The sequence below is a fragment of the Cupressus sempervirens genome, chromosome 11 (assembly GCF_028749045.1).
Source record: "Cupressus sempervirens isolate cs-2001-9-10 chromosome 11, ASM2874904v1, whole genome shotgun sequence".
Taxonomy (NCBI): Eukaryota; Viridiplantae; Streptophyta; class Pinopsida; order Cupressales; family Cupressaceae; genus Cupressus; species Cupressus sempervirens.
Genome location: NC_143128.1, coordinates 652,023,782 through 652,037,829, shown reverse-complemented (window position 1 = coordinate 652,037,829; position 14,048 = coordinate 652,023,782). Strand labels below are relative to the sequence as shown.

Below are 14,048 nucleotides of genomic sequence, written 5' to 3'. Positions count from 1 at the left end.
TATCACCTTTGTAGCTTTTCACATCAATTGGTCCACACAAGTTTGTATGAAAAAACTCCAAAATTCCTTTAGAGGTACGAGTCTTACTCTTAAAACTAGACTTTGTCATTTTGCCGAACTGACATTGTTTGCAAATTATATTGTTAGGTTTCTTCAACTTAGGAAAACCTACTACTCTTCTCATGTTACTGATACTAACTAAGTTATCAAAATTAACATGACATAACCTCTTGTTCCATAACCACACATCATAAACTTCTAAAACTAGAAAAGTAGCATCATCCATATCAGGGTAGAATAAATTACCTCTAGTTTGATCACCTTTTTCCATTGATCTTCCATCAATATCATATATCTTAGCAATCTTGTTCTCAAACTCAACCTTACAACCTGAACTATTTAGTTGTGACACACTCAACAAATTATAGTTAAGTACTTCAACATAATAAGAATTGTCACATAAAATCTTTTCTATGAGTTTCATAGAACCTTTTCCTTTTATCAGATAGGGTGCATCATTACCAAACCTTACACTATTTCCATCATAACAATTTAGGGTAATGAACTTACTTTTATCTCCAGTCATGTGATGTGAAAACCCACTGTCAATGATCCATCTGTCATTCTTGTTCACACAAGACATTAGTGCAGTTGCCTCATCTTCATCAGAATCATCCTTCATTGCAACATAGACAACTTCATCATCATGATCATTAGATCCATCTTTGTTTTCTTCTTCTGCAATGTAGCAAGACTTCTTGCCTTTGTCTTTGTGATCTTTGTTGTCTTCATCTCTCCTACTTTTGTACTTGTCTCCACCTCTATAGTTCTTCTTCTCTAGACATGTAGCAACAATATGACCAACCTCATTGCAATTAAAACACATGATAGGTAGCTTAGCTTTCAATTTTACTTTACCTCTATGAAATCTCCTTGCTAATAGTGCTTCAAGTTGTTCTACATCCTCCTCATCTATATCACTTTCATTGGAAAAATATTTTACCTTTTTCTTCTTCTTCTCATTAGGTTCCTTTAGTGACAACTTAGCTTTGAAAGAAGATTCAACATTTTCAGATTTGAAATTATCAAAATTTGATAGCTCAAAAGTAGTGAGCTTGCCTATCAGACCTTCAAGAGTCAGATTAGAACCTTGTATACATCTCAGTTCTTGTATTACAAAAACTCTAATAACATATATGGGCAATAATGTTCTCAAAAATTTGCTTAAAACAATCTCATCATCTATCTTACTAGTAGATCCTCTTATTGCATTAACAACTTCTTTTATCCTAGAGCAATATTGAGCAACATTCTCACCTTCTTGCATTCTCACGTCATCAAACTTACCTCTAAGAATTTTAGATTTGGCTCTCAAAACATTTGCATCACCTCCATAGATGGTGTGAAGAGCATCCCATATTTGTTTTGCACTGTCACAACCCTTGGTGTCATAAAAATTGTCATAGCTTAGGGCAGATGAAATCTCCAACATTGCCTGGTTGTGTTCTTTCTTCTTTTTCAGATCTTTAGCAGTTAGGGCTCCAGTAGGATCAACATGCTCATTTGTGATGGTAGATTGTGCATGGTCTCCAAGACTTCCTAGGGGTAGCTTCATCAAAAAAATTTCCATGCAAGAAAGTTGTCTTTGTTAAGCTTGGGTAGCTCTCTTTTTGACATCTTGATCTTTTACTTCTAGTACCTTCAATCTAGTCCTCTTAATTAGATGACTTTGATACTAATTTATTGGAATTATTTAGAATAATTGAGAGGGGGGGGGGGGGGGGGGGGGGGGGGGTGTGAATCAATTATCTAAGATCTAGATGTACAAATAAAATTTTTCACAACTTAGTGAATCCATATCCATAAAACATATTCATGCATGCATCTATTAGATCATACGATCACTTAAACTTTTTAGGTTACAATCAAATCAACTTTGCAAAAATGCAAGCATGAAACATAATAGATTCAATAACACATTTGACACAATGATTTTATGTGGAAACCCAATTTAAGAAAAACTAGCAGTAACATGCTTCTCATTCTCATTCTTCTGAAGTGATGACCTGTGAAAGGCCAACTCTGTTAAAGGTTACAATGCACACTGTTAAATGTGACCTAGTTAGAAGATTTCAATCACCCTATTAGGAGTGAGCCTAGTTAGAGGAATTTAGATCATTCACTTGGAATGTCACCCATTTAAAGGATTTAAAAATGACTATTAGGTCAACCTTAATCCAAAGGATTTACCCTAGGTCGGTACATTGATTAGAAAGTAATAGTAAGGCTTGATCTGATAACAACTTACAACACACTTGCAGATTATAGATCTCTATTTTAGTCCTCCATTCTACTTGGATTTCACACACTTCAACTCTAATAGCTTGTTCACTCTCAAGCATTCATACTCTTAAGCCTTCTTTCTTTGCTTGCCAATAGTAGTCTCTTCTGTTTGGTCTCTAAATGAAGCAATACCCTTGACTCCTTATTTTCCTTAGGTTCTCACACATGACAACCTTTTCTTTTGACCAACCATCTCTATAAATAGAAAATTGAGATATTTTTTCATTCATCCTCTATCATCAAGTTTAGGGTTAGGTAGGATTCAATGAATCTACCCATCTTTTCATTTTAGTCCCTTCTAGAAACTTCTTCAATCCTCATTGAATTCGCCTCAAAATGGTTAACCATGAATTTTGTGCCACCAACTCATCATAGTTATTTTCCACATGCTTCACAAAATTCAAGAAAATAAATAGTTAGCTCAAATTCATCAAATCCATGATTAACATGAATATTGGCACTCAACATCAATATGCTATCACTTGATTTCCATATTGTTCTTCCACTTGTCATCCACTGGATAACTCGACAAATACTAAAGTTTACTGGTGCCTTGCATCAACTAAACTTTACTCGACTCACACTGTATCACTCGACATACACTGAACTTTGACTTTGCTCAGCTCCAATTGATTTTCTAATTGGTTTGCACTAACTTTTCTTGACACCTATTGTTCACTCGGTCAAGCTTGGCAGACTCAGTTCTTCTTACTTGTTCTTCGAGACTTAATCACTATATCCAACCTTTACAACCTTAACTAGATAATCAATTCACTATATCATCACTATCTTAACTAATTTTTGTACTCCTTTTTCATACCATAATGCAATCGTTCCTCTAGGTGCTTTTGTTATCTCATTTGATCAAAACCTCCTTATCAATCAAACAAATGATAGTACTCAAATCAACTAGGCAATTGTCTAACCAACAAGTAGTAGGTTTGACATCAGTGACACAAAAATGATTGAAACACATTCTCATACTTTTATCAATCTATTTTCAACAACTTGATGATTTCTTTGCCTCCTAGATTGTGATAATATTAGCTCTTTTCTCTTGATAAACTTTACCATGAGTTTGAGGAAACTCATACTCTGGCTAAAGTGGAGGCTAAATGTACCCTATCAAAATGGACACACATGTCTTTTCAGACCTTTTATCACCCTTTTGATAATGCACTTCTCGGATCATGGATGGACATGTGTTCGATGTCCTCTTTTGCCTATCTTCTTCCATTTTCTCCTCTATTTATTCTAGTGACTGCTTGACCTCTTTGTGGCTCCCCTAACTTGATTTCTAGGACCAATTCAACACAGGTTGACCTAGTTTGGACTAGGCTGATCTAGGTTGACTTAGTCCCCAGTGATTTTGGGGCTTGGGGCTTGAAAGGCCCTAGAGGTTTAATTAATTTTATTGCACTCTCTAGTCAACTTGTATTATTTTACTGCCCAAAAACTCATATATAAGTGGAGATATAATTCTCATGACATAAGTTTCTCTCTCAGGCTCCAGTATTCATATCCTTTTGAGGACAAGTAAGCTATTCAAGGACTTCAAACATTCAAGAAAGATAGATTTCTATCTAGGACTGAAGGATTGTTTGTGGGTATTTCCTCTTCAAGATTTGGGTTATTGTTGGTCATCAAGGGAGGAGATCTCCATTGAAGCATTCATTATCTTCTACATTGATTCACATTCACATCCATGGAATCATGAAGGGATTATGAAAAATCCATTCCAAATTGTGGTATACCTAATCAAGATCTACAAGACATTACAAACAAAATCCTTATTTACAAGGGTTTTAAGCAAGGTGAATCCTAAAATTTATCTTGGTTTCAATCACTTACATTTACATTTATCATTCATGGTTAATTCCTTAACCTAGGGCTTGACCAAGGCAAGCCCTCATCCAACCTAATAACAAAAATCTTCATTTTCCATGTGTAGGAGTAGGATAGCATAAGTTTGCATGCAGATATGGAAATAACTCCTTAGAAGCTTTCTACAAATTTTGGTTTGATTTTGTTACAATGTCGTTGGAATATTTCAACTTGTGGGAATCAATCCTCCCAAGTCGACTTAGCCCTTCTCTAGGTCCACCTAGTCATTTTTGGTTTTCCGGATGAATGATTTATGGGTTTTGTTCCTTTCATCATTTCATTTAGGAATCCACAGTTAGATATTTAGAAATAAGCTTGGATCTATGACTTTCAGACCTAAAACACATCTTCCTCTACGCATTTCATGGTGACTCTTTTATATTTTATTTCCTTTTAAATTCATATATTAGATCTATATCATAATTGGGCTAATTCTATACACTTAGCATCTAGATCTATATTAATTAAGCAATTGGTTCAACTTTGAATAAACATTATCCTATAAGGGCCAAAGAGTGTATTTCCTTGTACTACATTCTGCTTCATAATTCAAATTTATTATTGGCACCCTTCTTCCTTTGGGTTCTAGCTAATCAATTTTGGATTATAAGATAATCATATTTGGAAATTCCCCTCTTTTTCTTACAAACACATTTGAATGGCTTAGTGGCCCAAAAAAATGAAAACCTACAATCTTGTTAGAGTGTCTACCTTTTCCCCCTATATAGTACCATCATGTTCATCATTATTAGAGTATTTCTCTTATCTTCAGATGTTGTACTTATATCATGTATTTATCACTTTTGGTTCTTATGAGATGTATAAATTGTAATTTGTATTTGGATTATTATTACATACCATATGAGTTGTGTAGTGGATGTTATGTCATTGTGTATGCCTTATGGTATCAGTTGTATTAATGCATCCATGTTGTAGGGCGTACAAAAAATTTAATACTTTGATGTAATTAAAAATAATTAGTATTGGAGTTGGGTAGTTAGGTAGCAAGGGGACGTTTCAGTTGGTCTTCCTACCCATCTATCTTCTGGTAACCATTCTACACATATATACATGATTTATTTGATATTCATTTATGGATGAGAGATTTTTTCTTATGGTTAATCTAATTAATGGATTAATATGTGTGATTCTACATTATGAAACCCTTGAGAAATGTAATTTGTATTATGTATTGCATTCATGTGTACATGCAATGTTTTTTTATTGTATTGCTTCTGCACTATTATCATTGGTGTTGTATATACTTCTAAGAATTTTTTTTTAGTAAACTTAGTACCATATTTAGGTTAGTTTCTCTTGGGTTTCATAGTAGGACATTACACACCACTTGCAGTAAAGGTGGATTAGGCTTCCAAGAAATACAAATACTTGCATACATGATAACATCCTTCCAATTTATTGCTTCATTTTCTTTCAAGAAGTTTCCCACCTTGTTTCCTATCAGCCTTAATGTATCCCCCTTTCGATACTTGCGAGGTAAATTTTATAGTCTAACCTAGATCAATATCTCCTCTATCAATACTTGTTTTAGACTGAAGTTAGAGAACCGATCTTATATAAAAAGCCCAATCCCACCCATCTTGAAAGTACCATTATGCATGACCCATTGTTTTTCTCTCACACATTGTGTGATCACTAGAAGAAAAACCATTTGGTAGGGTTTTAATAAAAAAAATCACACCTCAATTTTCATCTTACTATTTTTGAATGTGTCGGTATGCTGACCATTATCTACCCCAATTCATGAAGAATGATCCACATAATCTTTCCAACCCTCTAAATATTTTTGAACTAAAATGACCCTATTGTCCACCATTTATGGAATCTCCTTAGTCACTTGAGTTGCTTGGAATGGATTTTTGTGCCTCCATTACTTAGAAAAAAGATTAATTTAATCTATTTGATTTATAATAGTTACTACCCTTGGTTATTTAATAGCACTAAATAGTATAAATAAATATACATGATACTAATGACAAAGTGACACATATATAACCAAGAAGCTCTAGAATTGGAAAATCCTTCAAACAAACATTATTCAGCTTCAAGACCAAGAATTGATACAATAGATTACAAGATTGCTATAAAAGTCACATAGAGATTTAACTTCAACCCAACAATCTTCTTTCTCTATCTAGGTACCCGATCTCACTAGATCTCCAACTCATGCTAATCAAAACTATGCCCATAGAAGAATTTAAAAATTTACAATACATTGTATATAAATTTATATCTTCAAGAAGAATTGCCACCATTCCCCTAGCTAAAATGTTTTTCCCTTATGATTCCTTAGCTTCCCTTTGAAATTATCTTCTTCTCAATGTGTCTAGCTATTCCTCCACACTCCAAATTATAATACTCTGGTGACCCAAGATCTCTAAATTTAATTTTTCTCTTAGAGATAAAATAAGCCTACATTAACTAAAAATATAATTAATGTGTTTTCTCACTAAAATTACAAATTATTCACTTTTTACATGAACAGGATACATAGAAAATTAATTGGACAATTTTCACATGCATAGATACCACACACTAGCAAATGCATTTGTCTAAGCTACAAAAACTCAACATTCCCTATTAGTGAGGAAGGTGTTATGCACAACACCCAACTTACTCTTGGAGTATCCAAACTTTCCCTTTATCAAAGCCTTAGTCAAAATTTCTTTCCCCAACAAATGAGGACTCAAGCATTAATCTCTTACCCCACAAGGATAATACTATATGCCTTGGCCTCCTCTACTTATGTGCATATGGGGGAATTGAATCATTTATTGGTTGAGTCACTATTGTACTCAAGTAGGCCCACAACCTGTTCTCCTTGAGAGTCGATGATGTTATTTGAACATTCCACTACAAGTATTTCTAGCTGTTGTCAATCTTAACACATATCAGACATTGGTTGTCACTGCGGAATGAAAACCTCAAAGAAGCTAAAAAATTAGGTTTCAATATTTTTCTTGAAACTTGCGTCACAAAACATGGCTTTGTATATAGAGTTTAGAACCCTTCAATACCATGTTAATTTCTACAACCCGATTTCAAATTAACTACTCAACAAACTTCTCATCACAAAAAAAGGTTTTAATTTGATTTGTAACAATCAATACTCTAGGTTATTTAACAACACAAAACAATAAAATAAAATTCACATGACACCAATAAAAAAACAACATAGATATATCCAAGAAAATGTAGAGTGGGGAAAACCTACAAACATGTGTTTATTCAAGTTTAGAAGTAAGAATGTATACAATAGATTACAAGATTGCCACAACAATTACACAAATAATTGTAGGGCCTCACAACCCTCTTTATTTGCCCAAATACTCACTCTTACTAAACATCCAACTCATGCTAATAAAAAATGCACCCACAGAAAAATCTATAAATTTATAGCAAAATGTACAACAATTTACATCTACAAAAAGAATTGCATTGGCTTCCCTTGCTTAAAATTTTTCCATGTTTTTCTTGACATTTCTTAGAAATGATCTTCTTCTCGATGTGTCTATCCCTTGCTCTACACTCAATTTATAATCCTCTCGTGACCCAAGATCTCGAAAATAAATTTATCTTAGAAATTAAATTAACCTACATTAACTAAAAATATAATTAATATGCTCTTTTACTAAAGAATAGGAAATTTTCACTCTTTGCATGAATTGAGTGTATGGAAAAATAATTAGATGACATGATATATATAAAAGTATCTATTCGAACTACATAATTCAACAAAAGATTATAGCTCAATCAACTAACAATCTCATAGTAAGTTCGTCTCACCATTTTGTATGCTACCTCGATATCAAGGTAAGCCACTCTCATTATTAGTTCCTGCCATGGGCAGGAATACTTATGCATTCATGTCATTCTAATATCACATTAACACTAACCAATCAAATCAAAGAATTTAAAAGATTATATGAAACTTCAAATGTTTATATCTTTTTCTAATTTTTTATTATTTTATAAATTACATTTTTCATTCATTCTATTGGTCCATACTATTTTTGGTGGGGGAGAAAATTAATTTTCTTCAACAAAAATACAAATATTTTCTAATAACTTTATCTTTCATTAATGAATGCATGAATTACAACTTTATTTTTGTGACAAGTTGATAATTTTTTTTTTCCAATCATTTTATCTTCCACCTCACAAACATGTCTAATCAATATTAATTCTCAATAGCAATATAATTTCAATATGTTATATCTTTGTATTTGAATTTATAATTTTTTTTAAAACTTTGATTTTTTAATAAAAATAGTTAAATTATTACTATTATTTTACTTTTGTAAAAATAAATTAAGCAATATTCTTTTTTAATTATATTTTATAATATTGTTTGTAATATGTGTAATTGATAAGTGTTACAATTTGTAAATTATATCATTTATTATTATTAATATTTTATATTTAAACAATTTATCATTTAGTTTAAATATATTTAAAATTTAAATATATATTTTAATATTAAATTAATAATTATATTTTACAATAAACAAATATACTAAAGGAAATAACCACAAAAAAAAAATAATTCAATTCTAAAAGATATATGAATTGTTATTAAGTTTTTATAAACTATGTATTAAAATTAAATAGTTATATTCTATTTCTTATTTATTACATCATATTTATCATTAACATCAGATTTATATGTATTACATCTATTTATTATTTACAAATGTACATATTAAATTATATAGATATTATTTCATAATTAAAAATTACTTAATTTTATGAAAAAATTGGAAATACAAAAATATTAAATAGTAAACCTTCTCTAACTTGTAAAATTAAACAATTAGTTTTATTTATAAAATATTTTTATATTTCAATACATTTCATTTTCTCTTATACAAATGTGAGTTTTAATATAAAAATTAAATTTTTAGTTTCATTAATTAAAATATAATATATATATATATATTTTTTATTATAACCATGATTTTATTTTGACTTTTTGTTTTATTAAGAAAAATAATTATATTTAATTCTCTCTCTCTCACACACACAACTTATGTTGGTATCGCTCTATCTTACTATTTTATCTTTCTTCCTCTTCCTTTTATATATTATCTATCATTTTTTCCTTTGCATATATGTTTATGTTGTTATTGTTCTATATTGTTATTTATCTCTATCTAATGTTTAAAAATAGTGTGACTTCCATTTGATAATCAAGATGAGAATAATACATAGTTGGGGACTTTGGCCTCTTATTATTGGGCTTAAATGCCAAAACATATAATAATATAACATGAGAACTTACCAACAAAATATGAGTCATCCTTTCCTATCACAATTGCATTTCTAGGACGAGAATGTAACAACAAAATACGGGTCATCCTATCAAATCACAAGTACATTTCTAAGGAAAAATTAATATATTCACAATGTTAATTCAGAACTATTTAACCTTATTCTCACTCCTCTACACCTCTACAACCATTATGCGTTAGGCAGGTAGTAGTATGACGCATTGCGTCTCTTGTTTTATATATTATACCAATCTTAACAAAATCGTGATTCTAAATTGCATGTTGACTTTATGACATTATGAAGACTTTTTGTAATTCCAAACTATTGTTTAACGATTTAGACAATGTACTCACAATTGGAGTTTCATTAAAAAATAAAATTTGACGTGCATAAAAGGCAAGTTTCTCCGATTATCTTTTCTAATTTACGTCAATTCCAAGAACCTTTAAATCAGATGCTGACAATTTGACATAAGGAATCTCTAAGACTTTTATTATGAAACATATTAACAAGGAGTCTACTAGAGAAGGGCAAATTTTATAATGTGGCCCAGGTTCAATCCAGAGAGCTTGGAGTGAATTGCACAGATTTCTGAGTACATGTAAATCATAGTTTTTCAGCTCAACTTTAGGCAATTCTGTATGTTCATACTTGGGTAGGTTGTAGAGAATCTCACGGCAAAATTGTTGACATGCAACTTAAGTCTGCACATGTGCAAATGATCCGTTGACCCAATTTTGTTCTTCATGCAGCCAATTTTGACAAATGACATCAGATCTGATTTTCTCCCCTTGTGGCACAGATGAGATGATGCAAGCCATAAAGAAGAATTAAATAAATTCCTGAGAAAAAATAATTGGTATAAACTATACATTTGCAAAGAGTTTATAACTGCTTGCATCCAGGGACATTTGACGAATAGCTGCAACACATCCCAAGAGAGCCATGACAGAAAATACTACAGAAATAATGACATTGACCCAGAAAATCATGCTTCTTTTAGAAGGCCTGAAAGTGAGGTTATAGCAGACCATAGGCAAGACAAAATCCAATGGCATGAACCCAAATGCACCAATCACTGCATTAACATCCCCAAAGAATGGAAGCATTGCAGCCAAAAGTGTGGCTATCACTACTGCTGTTGTCCTTAAAATCAATCTGGGTATCAGATTTCGTGGAGAAAATCTACCCTGTTTCACATCTCCAGATTTTCGTTCTAGTATTTCAAATGCTGGTTGCAAATAGACCTGCCAAATTCAGTCAATGTCAAAAGCAAATCAGTTCCACTTCTTACAATTGATGATGGGCTTATAAGTTATAACTCCAAACATTTATATCTGCAAATAGATCTTCTTAGTTTTTATAACCTTTCTTATTTCTGAATTTGATTGTGTTCATAATGTTTTTGAATTGATGTTTCAAATGAACCATCATCAGGATGAGAAGCAAAGTTAAAAGGGATGTGATCATTAAACAAGAAAGACTTGTGAAAATCTGTTTGCACTAATTCTTGAGTTCTCCCAAGACAAGAGGGGATAAATTGATCCCAGTATTTTCAAGAGACTAGTGGGATCTAAAAAGATCTAATCTTTTTAACTCTCTGAAACATTATTCTTCTTTCAACTATTCACTCTGCCCTTATTTTCTTAATGGGAACATTTCAAAGTTGCACTGAAGTAATAACTAAACAACTATAATAATAAATTCTTCCATTGACTCACCATTCCAACTGCAGATACTTGGAGAAGCACAAACATGTTAGCCATGACTAGAAACCATTTGGGAAGAAACAGATGCCCATCAGATGGGACAAAATTACTAAAGATGGTTCCTTCTGCCTTGTTGCCAAATGCCCAGTAGCCTGAAATTGCCACAGAGTAAAATGTGGAAACCACCACAACATAACATATAGACAATCCTTTGAACATCTTGCCTGATACAGGAGGAGCCAGAGTTGCCTGAAAACATTATGCTCAATCAGGCCTAAAATTCTATGTGTCTACCAGAAATTAAAATCAAGAAAATGTTGGAAAATAAACAAATTACCACCTATTCAGTACTATTGTGCATAAAATGTTTAGAGGTTCAAACAACTTGGAAGTAACACCCTTTTCTGTGTTTTCAATTGGGCGTTGATCCTATAAATAGCTATTGTAATGGTTTCCCCTTTCAGTATATGCCATCTCAAATAATGAATGAATGCAGTTGCTATTAGCAGCAATCATCAATTATAATAGAAAAATCGGTACAACTTACTTGAATTTCAGGAATGATTCCATTCCCAAAAGTGGTAGCGATGATTGAGAAAGAATTCAAAGCTCCAAATATTTTGCTTGGTGTGCTACCAACGAAAGAATAATCTTTCTCAGCCGCTTCTTTTGAATTGCCTGTTAAAATTTAAACAATTTTTATTTTTTAGATTCTTCAAATTATCCTCCACTCAGATATCTATGGATTCCAGATGTACATAGACTTTAGAAAAGATTAAAGTAAGTGGGCATGAATCAATCTAGACACAAACCGGCATGAATGGAACCGACCACAGCACAGATGCTGTAAGCAAAGCAGAGCACAAAGGACACAAGATTAATGTGTCTCAGAGAATGAAAGGAAGGCATCTGAGCCAGAATCAGCATCAATCCTCCAAAGCAAATGATAAATTCATATAGCTTCATTTCTCCATCTGGGTGAAAAATGGTATATATAAACTGCAAAACAGAAGGAAGCATTAATGGCAAACATCATCATCACTCTTCCACAATTGATAAGATAACAGGATGCATATTTTAAGACCTTAAGAGTCTGCCCACCAAGGAGGGTGCACCCTATAACAGCTCCATAGCATACTGCAAACTGTATAGGCCCTACAAGGAACTTAGCCCACATGGGTCCTGCAACAAATTACACAACAAGAACATCACAAAAAACGCTGAAAAGTGAAAATATCAGTATTGTTGAATTTTGTTTCTGAATTCGATTGTGTATGTTTTTAAGCATCAACATTTCGGATCACACTCTGTGATCAATCATTTAATAAAGAAAGAAAGATATTGTTAATATCAGTATTCCTACCCATAACATGATAGCTGACATCTCTGAACCTCAATTGCCTGTTTCCCTGCAACTCCAAATGTTCAAGCACCAGGGAAAGGAGATTGTATGAATAGAAAGTGACCACTGCCCCAACAGTGAGGCATATAACTCCTGCAGCCCATCCAAGAGAGGCAAAAGCAAAAGGCAAGCTGAGAAGTGCAGGGGCCACTATGGAGGTTGTTAAATGAAAGCCAGCATGAATCCATGTCCCTGCATATCATCAACCATAACTCCATCTATTTAGATTTATCCACACCAATGGGAGCAAAAAGAGATTAGAAATTGAATATAGTTATACCTTTAGATTCTAAGACAAAGAGGGCGCCTGCATCTAAAGGTTGGGTCACCTTTGCTGTGCCATTCAAATCTTCTTCCCTACTACCAGAACCCATCTCAGCTTTCGTCACAGAGCTTCTAAGGCTTGAGCTTAATGCTATTCTCCTACACTTGTGTCCAAACTCCTTCAAGTATGCCCACAGCTGAGGTTGACCGTAGGAGTGGGGAAAAAGAGACACTGCCACGTGGCAAGACTTTATTTCTTCGTTATTACTCCCTGATTAGTGTAATAGTAGTAGCAAACCATGGCCAATAATTAACGGCTGACTGGGAAAATCAAGTGGTTTTGGAGATGATTAAGGTCATTTTGCAATTCTATAAAGACGCACTAAATTTAAAAAGATAAACATTGTCTGTCGAGGCCTAGCTGAGTTGTTGTATATTCCCATTTTTAGTTCTCATTTTATAAAAATCTGCACCTTATGTTTTAGGGTGTATTGATGGGCACATAATTCACCTCCTACTAGTTGGTGACACATTAACACACTTAATTATTATTACTTTTAGTATGGTAATGTTCTTGCCGTGTGAATACGAAGAGAACTCGAGATTGTTTAGTTTTGTAATGTTAATAGTAGTCAAATTGAATTAGATTGTGATGTGTTGTAGAATTAAAATTAAAAATTATTTCAAGTGTTAACAGATTGTTTTGAGTTTTATAATTATTATTACGCCGTAGGCGTTTCCATATGAAAGAAGCTGAGCTAAATATGTCCATCAACGGTTGAAATAGTTAGAAATGAAAATGACTACCATTGGAGCAATCCTCACCGTTCATTGTAACTGTGTTGTTTACATGGACGAGACAAATAAAAAGCACTGTTGCACTCCACATTGAAGATGTCATTGACAGAAGGCGGGGAGATCAAGGTGCCCATCTTTGTTGACCCGATCAAGAATGGTGACGGCCACTAACCGGTGGCTGGATGGGCTTCCTGTCGTTCAATCAAAATATGTTTCTTTCCCTTGTTTTTTTCAGTACTTTTGAGGGGAACTGGATTACTCAAGAACGTTTATTGGATTGTTGGGAATGTATTTGTTAAGATTTTAACACTAAGTTGAATGTGCTTGTAATTTAAATAATAATAAAATTTTATTTT

The 14,048-nt window shown here is 32.8% G+C and overlaps 1 protein-coding gene across 1 annotated transcript; it reads right to left on the bottom strand.

Annotated features, from left to right (window-relative positions):
• Positions 1–9,990: 9,990 nt before the first annotated feature.
• LOC149531457 (GABA transporter 1-like) lies at positions 9,991–13,065 on the bottom strand. Its single transcript, XM_089810588.1, has 7 exons — positions 12,911–13,065; positions 12,592–12,822; positions 12,313–12,410; positions 12,041–12,227; positions 11,776–11,906; positions 11,241–11,477; positions 9,991–10,766 (listed from the first exon to the last, which is right to left on the bottom strand). Exons 1-7 carry the CDS (start codon positions 13,002–13,004, stop codon positions 10,386–10,388), a joined length of 1,359 nt encoding a protein of 452 aa, XP_089666714.1. The 5' UTR covers positions 13,005–13,065; the 3' UTR covers positions 9,991–10,385.
• Between the last annotated feature and the right edge of the window lie 983 nt (positions 13,066–14,048).

Bases quoted from the DNA above. Each gene is read 5' to 3' on its own strand.
- LOC149531457 (XM_089810588.1), bottom strand. From the start codon at position 13,004: ATGGGTTCTGGTAGTAGGGAAGAAGATTTGAATGGCACAGCAAAGGTG. The intron at 12,228-12,312 runs GTCTTAAAATAT...TCTGTTTTGCAG, and splicing joins TTGGTGGGCAGACTCTTAAG to TTTATATATACCATTTTTCA. The intron at 11,907-12,040 runs GTTTGTGTCTAG...AAATTTTAACAG, and splicing joins GGTCGGTTCCATTCATGCCG to GCAATTCAAAAGAAGCGGCT.